Raw genomic sequence first — 13,927 nt, 5'->3', positions numbered from 1 at the left:
CCTCTGCCCCAAGCTTCCCCACTCCGGGCTTGGGCGCCCCGAGGATGCCGTCTCTTGGCTCCATTACGGCACCTCTGGGTGGAAAGGAGCCCGCCTCACGCTACGGATCCCAGGCAGTAAAACGCAGGCACAAGGAAATTCGGAGAAGTCGAAACATAAACGTATCGGGATTGAGATTCTCTTGCGGCCCCCCCTCCCAAATAACCCCCGTGCCTCCAAGAAAGCCCCTGAGGGACGGGTAGCGAGCAGGTGAGAAGGGTGACAGCGGCTGGAGGCTGGCTGCCCAGTACCCTGAGCTGATCTGGGAGAGGGCAACTTGTTAGGGGCTCCCCACTTCCCGAGAGGGACAGAGATTCGCTATGGTGGCCTCCTTCCTCTTGAATGGAACCTCCACACTGAATCGAACCCTAGTCATAGTCATCACTTATCATTCAAGACCTGTGTGTAGTTCTTGTTTGCCCAACGAAATCACAAAGTCTTCCAGATAAGGAAAGCACTTTTCGCTTGTTTTCTCTTGTGTATGCAAAAGCATTCAGATAGAAACGAGTCAATTAACACGTGTTTGGCAGTAACTCTGGTTCCAGTGCTGAGGAGTGTTGTTTGGGATCCTCAAGAATGCAATCACGAGACAATTAGAGAGGCAGCGCAAGGGACTCTATAATCAACTCCTTTAAGGGATGAGGTAGAGGCTGCTGCAAGTTGAGCATCGGTCTGTGGTCTTGTCTGTGGAGTGGGTTAACCAACCTGCCGGCCACACCCTGGCTGACTCCAGTGGGCCCTGTTCCGGTGACTGGGGTCTGGGGGGACCCCCAGGGCTCCACCCAGCTTTCCTCAGCATGTCAGAGTTCAGCGGCTGGAGTTCGGTGGGCTCCGAGACAACAAACGGGGCCCAGCCGAGAGAGGGATCTTTGGCGTGTGTGCCTCCACTAAAATCCAGCCTCAAAGGGGCACAGCTGCTCTCTTCCCAGCCCTGCGGTCAGCTGTTCCCTGTGAGGTCATCATCGCTCACATGCATTCCCCAGTCAATCCTGGGGTCACTAGGTGGCTTGAGGGAGAGGTGGAGGAAACCCGTGCTGAGGTCGTCAAGAGGCCGTTGGGAACTCAATGCCACCAACCAGGTCAGAGCTGGGCCGCCAAGGCTCGGGATCTAGGCCGCCAAACCCCAAACCCCTAACCGAGAGCGCTCCGCCCCCATCCCCGCTGCATTCTGGAACGCGTAGTCCCGGGGCGGCCCTTTTCAAGAAGGCTGGGAGCACATAAAAGGAATAACAACAGCGGGGCACACTGGGAACCGCGGCGCCGCGGCGGGGCGCCCGGAAAACGGACACGCGTTGTTCCCTGGGACTTGAAGTCCAGGGTTTGCCTCCGCGGTGGAACCGGAGCCCTGGAGTCGAGTGCTGCAGAGAGCGTGAGCGCAGACGGCTGGGGGTTGTAGTCTTCTTGTCCTCGGTCTCGGGCACTGCGGGGAGACCTTGTCGTCTTAGGACTACAAGCCCCAGAAGGTACTGCGCGGGCAGGCGGGGCGGGGCTGGAGGCTCGGGTGCCGCCTCCTCTGCAACGCCGGGGCCAGAGTCTTAAAACCGAGGGCCCGCAGGGGTCCCCGCGGCCGCCGTGATGCAGAAATACGAGAAACTGGAAAAGATTGGGGAAGGTAATGGAATCTCGAGATGTTCCTGCAAGAGCTCCTCTGCAGATCCTTCGACATTCCTTGCAGCCCTGGCTCCCTTACCGTCAGCAATACCTACAGGCTCCGACCTCAGCAGCGGCTGCAGCCCTGGCCCCCGAGCTCAGCACTCCGTGCAGACACCCGTCTTCCCCGTGTTAGCATTTCCCGCAGGCTCTCACTCCAACCTTAACGTTCCCAGTAGACCCGACCTCCCAACCGCGACACTTTCTGAATTTCTCACCCCAGGCTCAGCACCACTTGGACAACCTCACCCCGAGCCCCAGCCTCGGTTCTTGCTGCAGACCTCCAACCTCAATATTTCTGCAGCCCCTCAGTCCTCTCCCAGGCCCCTTCTCACCATTTCCAGACCCTTCCGGAGCACCGCCTTCATTTTAGACATCCTTGCCCTGGCAGCCGCACTCGCCCCTCCTGCCGAGCCCCTGGAGCCTCCGCGGGTACCTTCTCCTCCCTCCTCACCTGCCACATCCTCACTCACAAAGCTCACCCACCTAACTTCACCCTGAATCCCTTTCTTTGCATATTCAGATGCTGCCTTCACCTCCCGGGAGGCATTTCCTGGCTTAGGGAAGAGTGTGGCATCCTCCCCCTGACCCCTGACCTCCTTCCCCTAGGCACCTACGGAACAGTGTTCAAGGCCAAAAACCGGGAGACTCATGAGATCGTGGCTCTGAAACGGGTGAGGCTGGATGACGATGATGAGGTAGGACTGGGGACTGGGATAGGGCCTGGAGAGGGGGTTCCAGGGCCTGGGCTGGGTGGGATCTGACTGCTGCCCACCCGGCCCCCTCACATATGCAGGGTGTGCCAAGTTCTGCCCTCCGGGAGATCTGCCTACTCAAGGAGCTGAAGCACAAGAACATCGTCAGGTGTGCGGGAGGCGGGTGCTCCTTGCCGGTGTGGCCCCTTGGGGGAGGCAGGGGCTGACACTGGACGTCTGTCAGGTGGACCTGCCTGGCTGAGCCCTTCTTTTGCCCTAGGCTTCATGATGTCCTGCACAGTGACAAGAAGCTGACTTTGGTTTTTGAATTCTGTGACCAGGTGAAAGGCGGGGTTTGGGGGACAGTAGCCTTGGGAAGGTATAGGGGCCCAGACTGAGGTTAAACTCTGTCCCATTCCTCCACTCATATCCCTTTTCAGGACCTGAAGAAGTATTTTGACAGTTGCAATGGTGACCTTGATCCTGAGATTGTAAAGGTGAGGAGAGTGGTGTTGGGGGACCCCTCAGGCTGGAGTCGGAGTCTGCATTCAGTGTAAGCACTGCTTGGGCTCTAACTTTGGGCCCTGAACAGGGACGCTCTGGGGTGTCAGAGAATGAGAAAACCCTGTTTCTGCCCTCTAGGAACCTCCAGTCTTAGCGAACATTTTCACGTGGTCGTCTTTGACCCGCACAGTGGCACTCTGATGTCAGTGATAGTATTTACACTCAGAGATGAGAAAATGAGGTTCAAGGAGATATACTCATTCATTCAATACATACTTACTGAATACTTCACTGTGTGCCAGGTGCTCTTCTAGGCCCAAGACCAAATGCCTTGGTCCAGGTTCCAGGGGAGCCAGTCCTGAATGATACTACAACATGATATTTATGTGCTGTAGTATCGTGTGCATACTCAGATGCGGCCAGGAAGGGAAGATCCGCATGGGCTAGGATCTAGGTGGGATCTAGGATCCACCTGGCAAGGCCCATTAGGCTATATGGTCCAGGAAGATGGGGACCAGGGCCAGTTTCTTCACTCTTGTCCCTCTAATGTCTAGTACAGTATAAAGCAGGTTCTGGATGGCGAATGAATGGTGTCACTCTGAACCAAGTGCTGAAAGGTGGGTGGGGTGGAGTGAAGCACAGGGTGAGGAGAGGAGCCAACCCGTTGCTGGGCACAGTTGCATGTTCAGGGCGTCTGACTCCCTTCTGCCTGCTCTCCTCCCAGTCATTCCTCTTCCAGCTACTGAAAGGCCTGGGATTCTGTCATAGCCGCAATGTGCTACACAGGGACCTGAAGCCCCAGAACCTGCTAATAAACAGGGTACTTCTTGGGAAGAAGGTGGGGAGTGGGAAGCCTGGGGCCAGGGCATGGGGAGCACGAGGGAAGAGGACTGGGAGGATGGAGTCAGTGCTGTCCCAAGGCTGCTGAAAGGCCCTTCTCCATGTCCCGTTCCCATTCCCCTCAGAATGGGGAGCTGAAATTGGCTGATTTCGGCCTGGCTCGAGCCTTTGGGATCCCTGTCCGCTGTTACTCAGCTGAGGTGAGCTAGGAGATGGGATATGGAATTGGGGGAGGGAGTCCCTCAGCTCCAACCCCAGGACCCAAAACACTATTTTCCTCTCCTCTCTGAGCCTCCTCCTCAAACCTCCCCCCCAGCCCTCTAAGTGGGAGTCCCCCGTCGGGGGGGCGGTCTCCTCCAGGTGGTCACACTGTGGTACCGCCCACCGGATGTCCTCTTTGGGGCTAAGCTGTACTCCACATCCATCGACATGTGGTCAGCCGGCTGCATCTTTGCAGGTGACATGCTGGGGCACTGCAGAGGCACCTTCTTTCCCATTTGGGTTGACAAATAGGGTCTGGAGGGTTCCCTCTAGGGGAAGGGAGGGAGGCCCTGGGACTGGGGCTGGAAGGTCAGGGGGTACCTCAGAGTGAGGGGTCCTTCACATGTCACGTCTTAGCTCCCTGTCTGTCCCCCAGAGCTGGCCAATGCTGGGCGGCCTCTTTTTCCCGGCAATGATGTTGATGACCAGTTGAAGAGGATCTTCCGATATCCTTGTTTTCCTCTGCCTTGAGCCCTCTGGGAGGGGAGAGCCCATGGAGTTTTGAGTGCAGTGGGTGAGGGCAGTGATGGTGTGGGGTGGGGTGATGGGGTCTGTAGGGCTTCTCCTGAGGGCAAGGGGAGACAGCAGAGGTGCTGGACACCCTGATTGTCACAGTGCAGATGCACACTGGAGAAGGTATGGCTTGGAGACAGGCAGTGTGCCCTGGGGGGCGAAGCCAAGAGGGTGTCCCTCCAGGTGAGAGATAGATGCCAGGATGAAGGAGCCAAAGACAGCAGGACACATTTTGTGGGAGTGGGGCAAGGACCAGTTCATTAGGACTAGGACAGCAGCATGTGGGTTAGACTAGTTAGCGATTGTCATGGGAAACGTGGTTGGTGCGAGTGATGTGCCCGGGGTTGCTTCTGTCAAGCTCAAGCCAGAGGGTGAAGGGAGGGTGAGAGAAGTAGGTGGTGGGTATGAGGAATCCTCCCGGGAGGGGAAGAGGCCCTCCCCCTGCCCCTGAAGATGCAGCTGTGGCCCTTTCCCAAGTGATCCTTGACTCCGTGGACACGCTGCTGGGGACGCCCACCGAGGAGCAGTGGCCCTCTATGACCAAGCTGCCAGACTATAAGGTGTGATGGGGAATTGAGGGGTCATGGTTCATCAGGGTCACTCTTGTTTCACATTCCTAGCAGCCTCCACCTCCCTCCCCCTACCTCTAGTCTGACCCTCCCTGCCTCTCCACAGCCCTACCCGATGTACCCGGCCACAACATCCCTGGTGAACGTCGTGCCCAAACTCAACGCCACGGGGAGGGACCTGCTGCAGGTAGGTGACTTGGGGTAGAGGGTGGGTCAGGACACTTGCCCAGAGGAGACTACAGGAAGGCAGGGCTCAGGGCAGTGACCTGTCCTGAACTGCCGCCTCCTTTCCCCCATCTCCAGAACCTTCTGAAGTGTAACCCTGTCCAGCGTATCTCAGCAGAAGAGGCCCTGCAGCACCCCTACTTCTCCGACTTCTGTCCGCCCTAGGCCCCAGGATCCCCGGCCTCCAGGCTGGGGCCTGGCCTATTTAAGCCCCCTCTTGGGAGGGGCAAGATGGTGGGGGTGCCCCATGCACTGTGCTCCAGCTGTGCTGGGCCCAGCTGGGGTGGGGTGCCTGAGCCTAAGTTTCTCACTCCCTTTGTGGACTTTATTTAATTTCATAAATTGGCTCCTTTCCCACAGTCTGGCTGATGTGGTGGTCAAGTGGCTCTACAGTGGCCATGAGCTGGAGGGGTCTCTGCTCTGTTACTGCTGGCCGCAACCCTGCTTCTGGCTCAAAGACAGCACCTTGCTCTTCTACTTTAAGAGGCCATGACCCTCACCCCTCATCCCTGGGGCCGGGCAGCACTGTCACTGCACACCCCTTCCTCCCACCTTCCCTCCCTCTGCCCAGGAGGGCCTGACATGGTCCCTTGGAGTGAGGGGGCCAGTGTCTAAGAGTGGGTGGGGTGGGCCTCTCCTTGTGGTTCTCCGTATCTCAGGTGGATCCTCGTGTCCCTTCCCTCATCATCCCCCCATACCCAGACCTGCAGGCTGGCACAGGAGAGCCGAAAGATGTGGTTCCATCAGGAACACCCCTTCCCACTCCCTATTTGTCAGTTTCCCAATGTTTGGGGTACAGTGAAAGAGAGGGAAGTTGGGCCTATGGCTGGGGCCTGGTATGTCCTTCCTGGCAGGAAGGGGAAGGGAGAGCTCCCCCCACCCCCACCCCCACCGCCTCAAGCCTTAGGCCTTTTGCTGTTGTGGGGAGGCTGGGGAGATAGAACTTGTTGGTATGGAGACAGGCTGTGTGCCACACTTGGTCCCAAATGTGGGAAAGGAGTCAGGATATAAGGCAGGACACAGGTGTTCTTGAAAGTGGAGTCACCCCCAGTCTTCTCCCTGCCTCTTCTTGCTGGCCTCTGGGCAGAGCTTTCTTCCACTTATACCTTTATTGCTGACTGTGATTCCACGCTCACCCCTAAGCGTGGGCTTGGAAGATACCTGTCCTCCCTTCTCTCTAAGATGTCAGTCGGCTAAACTCACTCACACTGAGCTGCAAATGACTGATAACCTCTTGCTACCATTCTTCCCTAGAGATTCATGGGGGTTCATGGGCCCAACTCCACATTTCAGAAGCCACCTCCAGCTGGATGATGGCTGGCAGAGGACTTCCAATGCCTGAGTTGGGCTGACCTTGGCTTGGCTAGTCTCTGCCCTGTAAGAGAAACACCTGAGGCTGATGCATTAGGACTTTATTTGGGGTGAAGATGGAAAAGCTACGTGCAGGCTAGGCATGTCCAGGATGTCAGGGTGGGGCTCCGAGGACACAAACAGCAGGCCTAGAGCCGTGTGACAAGGTAGCAGGTGCGGTGGGAGGCGGAGAGAGTCTTGGTGACAGCACAAGGAGGGGTGGGAGGTCTTCGGAACAGAGCAGAGTGCTGGGTGGGAACCAGCACACCCACTGCCCTGCGCCTGTCCCTGCCCTCCCTTGATTTTAGGGGGCCACTATGTGTTACCTGGGGCCTAGGCTGAGGTGGGGAACTTGGGTTCGATGGCTGCCCAGCCCTTCCTGAAGCTGTGGGAGGAGGAGAGGGTCAGAGGTGGGGAGTGGTCCTCCTCCCAGGGACCAGTCAAGGTCACTGCACACCCTCCTGCCTGTTTCTCCTCAGCTTGGGTGGGATGGTGTTCTAGGTTTCAGAGGTGGGGCCTAGAACCCTTGGAGCTGGCAGGGGCTCCAGAAGAGGGGCTGTTACCAGATTGGTGCTGGAATGCCTTTGGGAGTGCCTTCGGTTCCAGAAATATCCCAGGACCTTGTCTCGGAACACCTGGAGGCAAGCAGGATGGGAGGTGGCCAGTGTACGCCTTCCCCCTCATCCTAGGGGCCCTGATTCCCACCTCCCACCCCCTGCAGTGGGGGCCCTGGCCCACCTCACAGAGGTAGTCTAAGATCTCGAGGATGGTGAGCAGGCTGGCCCCGATGAACAGCCCCATCTGGCCCCCAATGTCGCCTGTGGAGACAGGGTCACCCTTCAACTCACAGCCACCTGCCTGCCCACACCTCCCCAGCCCTGGGGGCCCTGCACACACACCAAGCAGCTCCGACATCTCATAGGCCTTCTTCTGTTCCACGGTCTCATAGTTGAGGGCCTCGAAGAAGATGTCCAGGGCCAGCACATTCTCCCTGAGGACAAGAAAGGCCTCAAGTGTGTGTTGGCCACTACCTGGTACCCACTGCTGGCAAGAAGCAGCTGTGGGTTCTCCCACTCCTTTCAAGAACCCTGGGAGGGGCTGGGCGCGGTGGCTTACACCTGTACTCCCAGCACTTTGGGAGGATGAGGAGGGAGGATCTTGAGGCCAGGAGTTTGAGACCAGCCTGGGCAATATAGCGAGACCCCCCTCCCCCCCATCCCCCGCCGTCTCCATTTTTTAAAAGTAAAGATTTAAAAAGGAAAGGAAAAAAACATCCCTGGGAGGAGGCGTCAGCATCCCCCGGGGGCAGAAAGGTTAAGCAACCAGCACGGAGCCCCAGAGCCAGTGAGGCTGCGGAGGCTGCCTCCGCCCGGGCTGTGTGCACGAGAGCTCCGGCTTGCCCCGCTCCGCCCCGTCGGGAGCCCCCGGCTCGGAGGAGCCCGCCCGTCCGCCCGGCGCAGCTCACGCGATGTAGGCCTCGCTGCGGTTGAGCTTCCGGGCCAGGAAGCGCGCGGCGGCGCGGCTCGGGATCCGCACCATGGAGAGCTCCTTGGCGTAGCGCGTGCTGGCGCACGGGTTGGGGCAGGCGCACGAGTCCTTGCGAAGCATGGCATCTGCGGGCCACCAGGCCACGTCAGCCGCCAGTTGGGCGGAGCGGGGCGGACGGGAGGTGGGGGAGGCTTGCCCTTACCTATGGCCGGGTGGGCACAGTTCTTGTACTGCTGGGGGCTGCACACTGGCGTGTCGCCTGCGGGTGCCGGGGAGATGGTTTCAGGAGCAGCCCCAGCTCTCTGGGCCCTGCCCACCATGGGACGAAGACCCCAGCCCCTCACCTGGCATGTACATCATTCGGCAGCCGCACTTCCGAGCCACGTAGCGGGTTTCGCAGGCCAGGCGACACCCCATTAGGGTATAGGGAGGGCTGGGGCTGGGGGAGCCTAGGGGATCAGAGGGCTCTGGCTCATAGTTGGGGTTCAGAGATGCTGAACTGCAGTCGCCCCAAGGAGGTGGCAGGAAGCTCAGCTGTGGGGGGACAGGGTTAAGGAGACTTCCCAGAGAGCGTGAGAGGTCAGCTGGGGAGAGGCCCCTGGACAGGTCTGAGGAGCTGAGGGTTTAGGGCCCGTGGTGGTGTGGGCTTGAATAGTGGGTGTAGAGGCACACGGGAGGGTACCTGCTGCTGCTGGCAAGAAACAAAGGTCTGGTAGCCCGGGGACACCCCCAAGCCCAGCTGGTCGATGATGGGCGGCTCCTCCTGGCTGTGGATCTGCACTCGGATCCCCACCTCAAAGGGGGTCTCCTCTGCCGGAGAGGGACCTATGAGGCCTGAGACCCTGTGGTCAGGTCTCCTGCCTAACCAGACAAGACCTCTCACTGCAGCCCCCTCTCCCCAAGACAGGGATGAGCCAGCCCAGCCCCTTTCACAGGTTCTGGGAGAACACCCTGACACCTCCTCTCCTCCTCTCCTTCCCCTAGCCTTTTGCACGCCATCCATGCCCTCCCCCAGCCTCATTCGTGTGCTCCCTACCATTGTCCCTCCACACAGGTAGATATTCCTCCTGCTGCACGTCCAGCATGATATCCAGCCCATTGCCCATGCCACCCCTAGTAGTGGTGAGCAGCTCTGCCCCATCGGCGCCAGAGTTAAATGTGTAGCACTTTCCCATCCGGGTGAAGATCTGGGGCGGGCAGACAGGGTGATGGCCATCTCCCCCAGGCAAGCACGTGGTCATGGGACCTCTCCCCACCTCATGGTATGTTTGCATCTCTTCTTTGAACACTGAAGCCCACATCTCAATGCCCCCAGCCCCACGCTCCACGTGGGCACATGTTGCAGGATGTTCTTGGGAGCCCATCAACCCAACTCCTCCTCCCCGCCAGTTCCCACCAAAGCCCAGGGCACATCCTACAGGTTTTTCCGTGTTTCTCTGGAGACTGGGGGAAAAGGAAGTGGGCCCCTGTGGCTGTCCTCCGGGGCTGGCAGTATGTTGAAAAGATAGAGGGAAAGCAAGACCCCCTCCTGGCAGAGACAGGGGTCTTCTGCCCCAGAATGGTCCCACCAGGGAGGACCTCCAGCCCCAGGAGCAGGGCCTCCATGGGCCAGACCTCAGGCCTAGGGCCAGCCAGGGTCAGTGTGGCCTCACATGCTCCCCCGGGGCTGGGAAACAGAGACAGCCCCAAGGAGGACAGCTTCCTGGGCTGCACGGAGTGGCACTGGGGGGTGGGGAGTCCGTGGCTGGTAGGAAGGAAGAAGTCTCCTGGCTTTGGGGGAGCCTACGCTGGCTAGGGGATTGTGGGTGCTGGGCAGGGACTGCTCGGCTCTCTGGGTCCCTGGCAGGACAGGTAGGGAGGTCAGCTCACCGTGGTGAAGTTCTCAGGCCCACAAGGTTCGCCACGGAAGCGACAGTCCAGCAGCATGTCGTCCAGGGAGTGCCCAGCACGGGCATAGAGTTGCGCCATATCAAAGGTGGGACTGGGCATGAAGCCGGGGGGTGCGGGGGGCCGGCCCAGGGCACGCAGGAAGGCGGGGTGCTCTGCGGGATCCAGGCCCAGCAGCGCAGACCCAGCCCAGTGCAGGTCGTTGGGCGTTAGGCGTGAGCGGCGCAGCGGGTTGATGTTGCACAGGGTAACAGCTGGGAAGACGAGCCGGTGGCTTTCTCGCTCATCCAGGGCAGTCTGGTGGTGGAACTCCCTGTAGTAGCGCACTCTCTCAGCCACCTGGTAGAGGAAGGTGGCCACTGACAGGACCACGGCCGCTGCCCACATCCCCCGGCGCAGGCTCAGGCTGCCTGGCCCGAAGACATGGCCCAGCCCGTGCATCGAGCAGTTGCTGGCGAACACGCGGATGTCCGAGGCCGGCCGCCGGGCCTCCTCTGGGCCTGAGGTGGGCTTCATGCCCAGAACCCAGGCGGGGGGCCAGCTACAGAGGCTTGGAAGGAGCGAGAGAGGGTCAGTCAGGGGGCTGAGGGGGCTAAGATAGGATTCAGGGGGCCAGGCAAGGAGAAGAAAGGAGAGGGTGGGAGAGAGCCAAGGTTGGGAGGCAGGGAGGCACTAGCCTGACAGGATTGGAGGAGGTAACCTGGCCGGTCAGGTCCCACTCAACCTTCCCGAGGAACAGGCGGTGGCTCCACTGGGCTAGACACTGGGCTGGGGACTCCGCAGCAGATCAGGTGGGGCACAGCTGACCGTGGCAGGCAGGGGCTGCGGAGTGGTGCTGAGGTGGTGCTGAGCCGGCGCTGCTGCAGAGGATTGGGTTTCAGCAGTGAGGGAGGAAAGGGGGCCGGCAGAGCAGTCTGGGGGGGGGGGTGGTGGTAGGGGAGGTCCCTGGGGCCCCAGGCTGAGCCATTAGTGCAGCATGGAGGGGGGCATGGCTGTCCAAGACGAGAGCTGCCAGGAGGAAATCACAGTGATCCCAGGGAGAGCTCGAGGGAAGTCCAGGGGTAAATTGAGCCTAGAGGTGCCTTGGAGGCCCCCTAGGCTCCGAGTTGCAGCCCCTGTACACCAGCCCCGAGGGTCGGTCGCTGACCCCTGGCCTAGCTCCTCCCTCCTTTTGCCTCTCCGGCCTTCCCTCTAGCTTCACCCAGGATCATCTGTTCCTTCCCGAAGACCAGAGCTGGCTCTTGGCCAAACTGGGAAGTGGTTGGAAGGTTGGCATCGGCGAATCTCTTCTTTCTGTGCCCCCACCACCTCAGCCTACACTGGATGGCCAGGGCACTCTTCACGTCCCACTTCCAGGGCCCGTCTGTTTCCTAAGTGTCCCTCTCTCCCTAGGGAGTCAGAGCCTACCTCCCCACACTTAGGCCCTCCTGTTGAGAATGCTGGCCTCTGCAATGGTTATGGGCTCACCTGCCACCCCACGTAGAACATGGGTGCCCCACCTGCCACTGTCCTGCATACCACGGATGCCCACCTGCCACCCTCCTGGGTATAACATGGGTATTCTGTGATTTCTCATTTTACACTGCTATATCCAGGACCTGGAAAACCTTCATTTTTCCAAAGGGCTGCATACCACCCAGTATGTGCACACACCAGTTTATTGAATGACTGCCCCACTGATGCAATGGGGGTCTCCAGTCTTTCCATTACAATGTTGCTGTATCATCACACAGATGTGAACTCCCAGGACGACTGACTGCTGGGCCAAGAGACCGCGGGGTTGGTAATCTGATAGATGACACTGAATTTCCCCCACAGGAGTCATGCCTCTGTGCACTTCCACCAGTCATGTGGGAGCAGGCCTGCTTTGCATGGGGCTTTTCTAGAGTCGCTGTGTCCATGGTGTGAGACAGCGAGCCTGCAGAGGGCAGAGCCAGCGTATTATCTGACCTAAGATGCTTCCAATGATCCAGGGCAGAAGGTAACGGGTTGCGGGTGGGGGCAGGCTCCCAGAGGGTAGGCAGAGACCTCCAGAAGGCCGTGTTACGTAGTGCAAGGTAGTGCCAGCTGACCTGAAGTGGGATGAGGACACTGTGCTGATCCATGGTCCTGGAGATGAGGTGTTGCCCAGCTCAGGGCCACAGGTGCCAGCCCAGGAACACCTGAGGTTCTGGGAGGAAGCCCTGGACCTGGGGAGGAGAGCCAGGCAGTCCTCATCAGTGTCACACTCTGCATTTGGCTAAATGGTCATCTGCCCCCACATATCTGGGAGTGAGGTGACATTCCTTGTAGACCTGTGGGAAAGCCGGCTCATCTCCATTAATTTACTAAAATCTATTTCTGTTCTAGCTTTGCCCAAAAAAGCACCTGAGGTCACCAGGCTGACTTTGGTGGGCTTTTTTTGACCATGAGTGGTAGAAACATGGTTCCACCAACCAAATGTGTGCACACACCATGCTGCAACTGCTGGGCTACCTGTCTGTCCTCCCAACAGGACACAAGTTTCATGGGGGAAGGGACCGTCCTCATTCCCCATCGTGGGCTCAATGGCACATGACAGGTGCTTGATTAATAAACATTTTCAAAGGACTGAGTGAGTACCATGGTTACAGCACAGGCGTACCAGTTCCCCAGAGCCACAGTGCTGTGCTTTGCAAGTATTGTACTGTAGATGATCCCACTCAACACTCTCAAAACAGGCATTCACCATCAAGCACAGCCAGGCTCCCTCTCTCCACTGTGGAGCTAAGGCTGAGGCGAGGTTAGGAAGATGGCATGGCTCTTGCAATATAGCTCTTCCAGCTGGACTAGCTGTGAGGTTTCACTGCTTCTCTAGGGGGCGGGTAAAGGGCTGGATTTGGAGAAGCCATCCAAAAGATATAAATCTGGTGTCAGAGGCATCTTGGGCAGCTTGAGGCTGGTGACTGAGCGGGTGAAGCAGGAATCACCTTGGCTGGTTGCCTGGTGAGGGAGGGGTCAGGTCAACAAGCAAGGCCCCGGCAGGGCTTGTGGACTCGCCAGAAGCTAAGGCCCTACTCTGCCCTAGGGAGGGGTTTAGCTATGAACCAGCCCCAGGCTCTGCTCCTGGGCCTCCACTGCCTAGAGACATAGCCTCTGATCTGTCAGAAAGTGGGATATCAAATCAGGGTGGATGTGGGCCTGGGGTTTTTGGGTGGCTTGTCCCCAAAGTACCATCTAGTTCTAAACCATACCCACAAGAGCCTGTGAGTCCCACTCTGGCTCCTGCACACAAACTTGAGCCACTGCTGCCTCTTCCAGGATGGCCTCCCAGCAGCATCAGCTGCTCCATCAGCGCACTGCACCACACCCCTGAAAGAGGGTACTCATCCTTCTTTACGCAGGATAAATCCAGAATGCTTGGCTGGCTGTGAAGGTGCACCGCAGGCACCACCTCTTCTCCTGCCCAGGGGAGCAGGGCCCCATGTGGTCCCACAGCCTGGGTGTCACTGGATCGGGGGAAGGATCCCAGTAGGAAGTGACAGTGGCACCAAGGAGGGGAGGGCTGGTGCATCTGCAGCAGTGCAGGGACACGAGGTCCTGCTGGGTGCCAGTTCAGCCAAGGCCCTACTTCTGTGCCTTTCCAGGCCCCTCAGAAGCCAGCTGAAGCGTAGCCCCCTCATCCATAGCCTTGGGGCCACAGGCGCCCATCACTCGGGACGTCTGCCTTCCCCTTTCAAGATGCGCCTCCCAGAACTTGCGGTGGCGGGGGGGCTGGCCTGTCCACAGCCGCGCCCTCCTGGACTGATTTCTGTACTGGATTCTGCAGTAGTTGCTCCATTTAGTTCTGTACTTGTCAGCATTGTGGGCAGGAAGCTGAGAGCTTCAGGTGGGCATCAGCCCCTCCCATCTCCTTTAGAGCTGGGTGTTCCTGGTGTAGATGGAGGC

The 13,927-nt window shown here is 58.9% G+C and overlaps 3 protein-coding genes across 5 annotated transcripts in view; 1 reads left to right on the top strand and 2 right to left on the bottom strand.

Moving 5' to 3' along the window:
• SLC4A2 (solute carrier family 4 (anion exchanger), member 2) overlaps positions 1-1,314 on the bottom strand; it is an 18,959-nt gene extending 17,645 nt beyond the window's left edge. The window contains exon 1 of the mRNA XM_011941499.1: positions 291-1,314. The gene's annotated coding sequence lies outside the window, so the exon portion shown is untranslated. The remainder of the gene's footprint in view (positions 1-290) is intronic.
• A 245-nt stretch (positions 1,315-1,559) lies between these two features.
• CDK5 (cyclin-dependent kinase 5) lies at positions 1,560-5,655 on the top strand. The gene is made up of 11 exons (XM_011941490.1): positions 1,560-1,651; positions 2,299-2,387; positions 2,486-2,553; positions 2,665-2,725; positions 2,825-2,881; positions 3,854-3,928; positions 4,089-4,185; positions 4,366-4,435; positions 5,002-5,062; positions 5,178-5,258; positions 5,375-5,655. The coding sequence occupies exons 1-11, from the start codon at positions 1,615-1,617 to the stop codon at positions 5,459-5,461; spliced, it is 783 nt and encodes a 260-aa protein (XP_011796880.1). The 5' UTR covers positions 1,560-1,614; the 3' UTR covers positions 5,462-5,655.
• A 1,038-nt stretch (positions 5,656-6,693) lies between these two features.
• On the bottom strand, positions 6,694-11,141 carry ASIC3 (acid sensing (proton gated) ion channel 3). Of its 3 annotated transcripts, none has more exons than XM_011941487.1 (11): positions 10,004-11,141; positions 9,171-9,321; positions 8,817-8,944; positions 8,479-8,668; positions 8,337-8,393; positions 8,112-8,259; positions 7,546-7,637; positions 7,385-7,464; positions 7,210-7,281; positions 6,973-7,031; positions 6,694-6,894 (listed from the first exon to the last, which is right to left on the bottom strand). In XM_011941487.1, exons 1-11 carry the CDS (start codon positions 10,535-10,537, stop codon positions 6,762-6,764), a joined length of 1,644 nt encoding a protein of 547 aa, XP_011796877.1. In that variant the 5' UTR covers positions 10,538-11,141; the 3' UTR covers positions 6,694-6,761. The 3 variants fall into 3 exon arrangements, with proteins under 3 accessions (XP_011796877.1, XP_011796879.1, XP_011796878.1); XM_011941489.1 differs by having other exon boundaries at positions 6,694-6,874; XM_011941488.1 differs by lacking the exon at positions 6,973-7,031 and having other exon boundaries at positions 6,694-6,874.
• Positions 11,142-13,927: the final 2,786 nt, after the last annotated feature.

This window comes from Colobus angolensis, unplaced genomic scaffold (genome assembly GCF_000951035.1).
Source record: "Colobus angolensis palliatus isolate OR3802 unplaced genomic scaffold, Cang.pa_1.0 Scaffold2, whole genome shotgun sequence".
Classification (NCBI taxonomy): Eukaryota; Metazoa; Chordata; class Mammalia; order Primates; family Cercopithecidae; genus Colobus; species Colobus angolensis.
This window is presented reverse-complemented; position numbering and strand designations above follow the sequence as displayed.

Excerpts from the sequence above, each read along its gene's own strand:
- CDK5 (XM_011941490.1), top strand. The coding sequence starts at position 1,615 with ATGCAGAAATACGAGAAACTGGAAAAGATTGGGGAAG. Across the intron at positions 2,554-2,664 it reads AAGCACAAGAACATCGTCAG|GCTTCATGATGTCCTGCACA; the intron begins GTGTGCGGGAGG and ends CTTTTGCCCTAG. Across the intron at positions 5,259-5,374 it reads CGGGGAGGGACCTGCTGCAG|AACCTTCTGAAGTGTAACCC; the intron begins GTAGGTGACTTG and ends CCCCATCTCCAG.
- ASIC3 (XM_011941487.1), bottom strand. The coding sequence starts at position 10,537 with ATGAAGCCCACCTCAGGCCCAGAGGAGGCCCGGCGGCCGGCCTCGGAC. Across the intron at positions 7,638-8,111 it reads CGCAGCGAGGCCTACATCGC|GGAGAATGTGCTGGCCCTGG; the intron begins GTGAGCTGCGCC and ends TCTTGTCCTCAG. Across the intron at positions 6,895-6,972 it reads CACCTCAGCCTAGGCCCCAG|CACTCTGCTCTGTTCCGAAG; the intron begins GTAACACATAGT and ends GTTCCCACCCAG.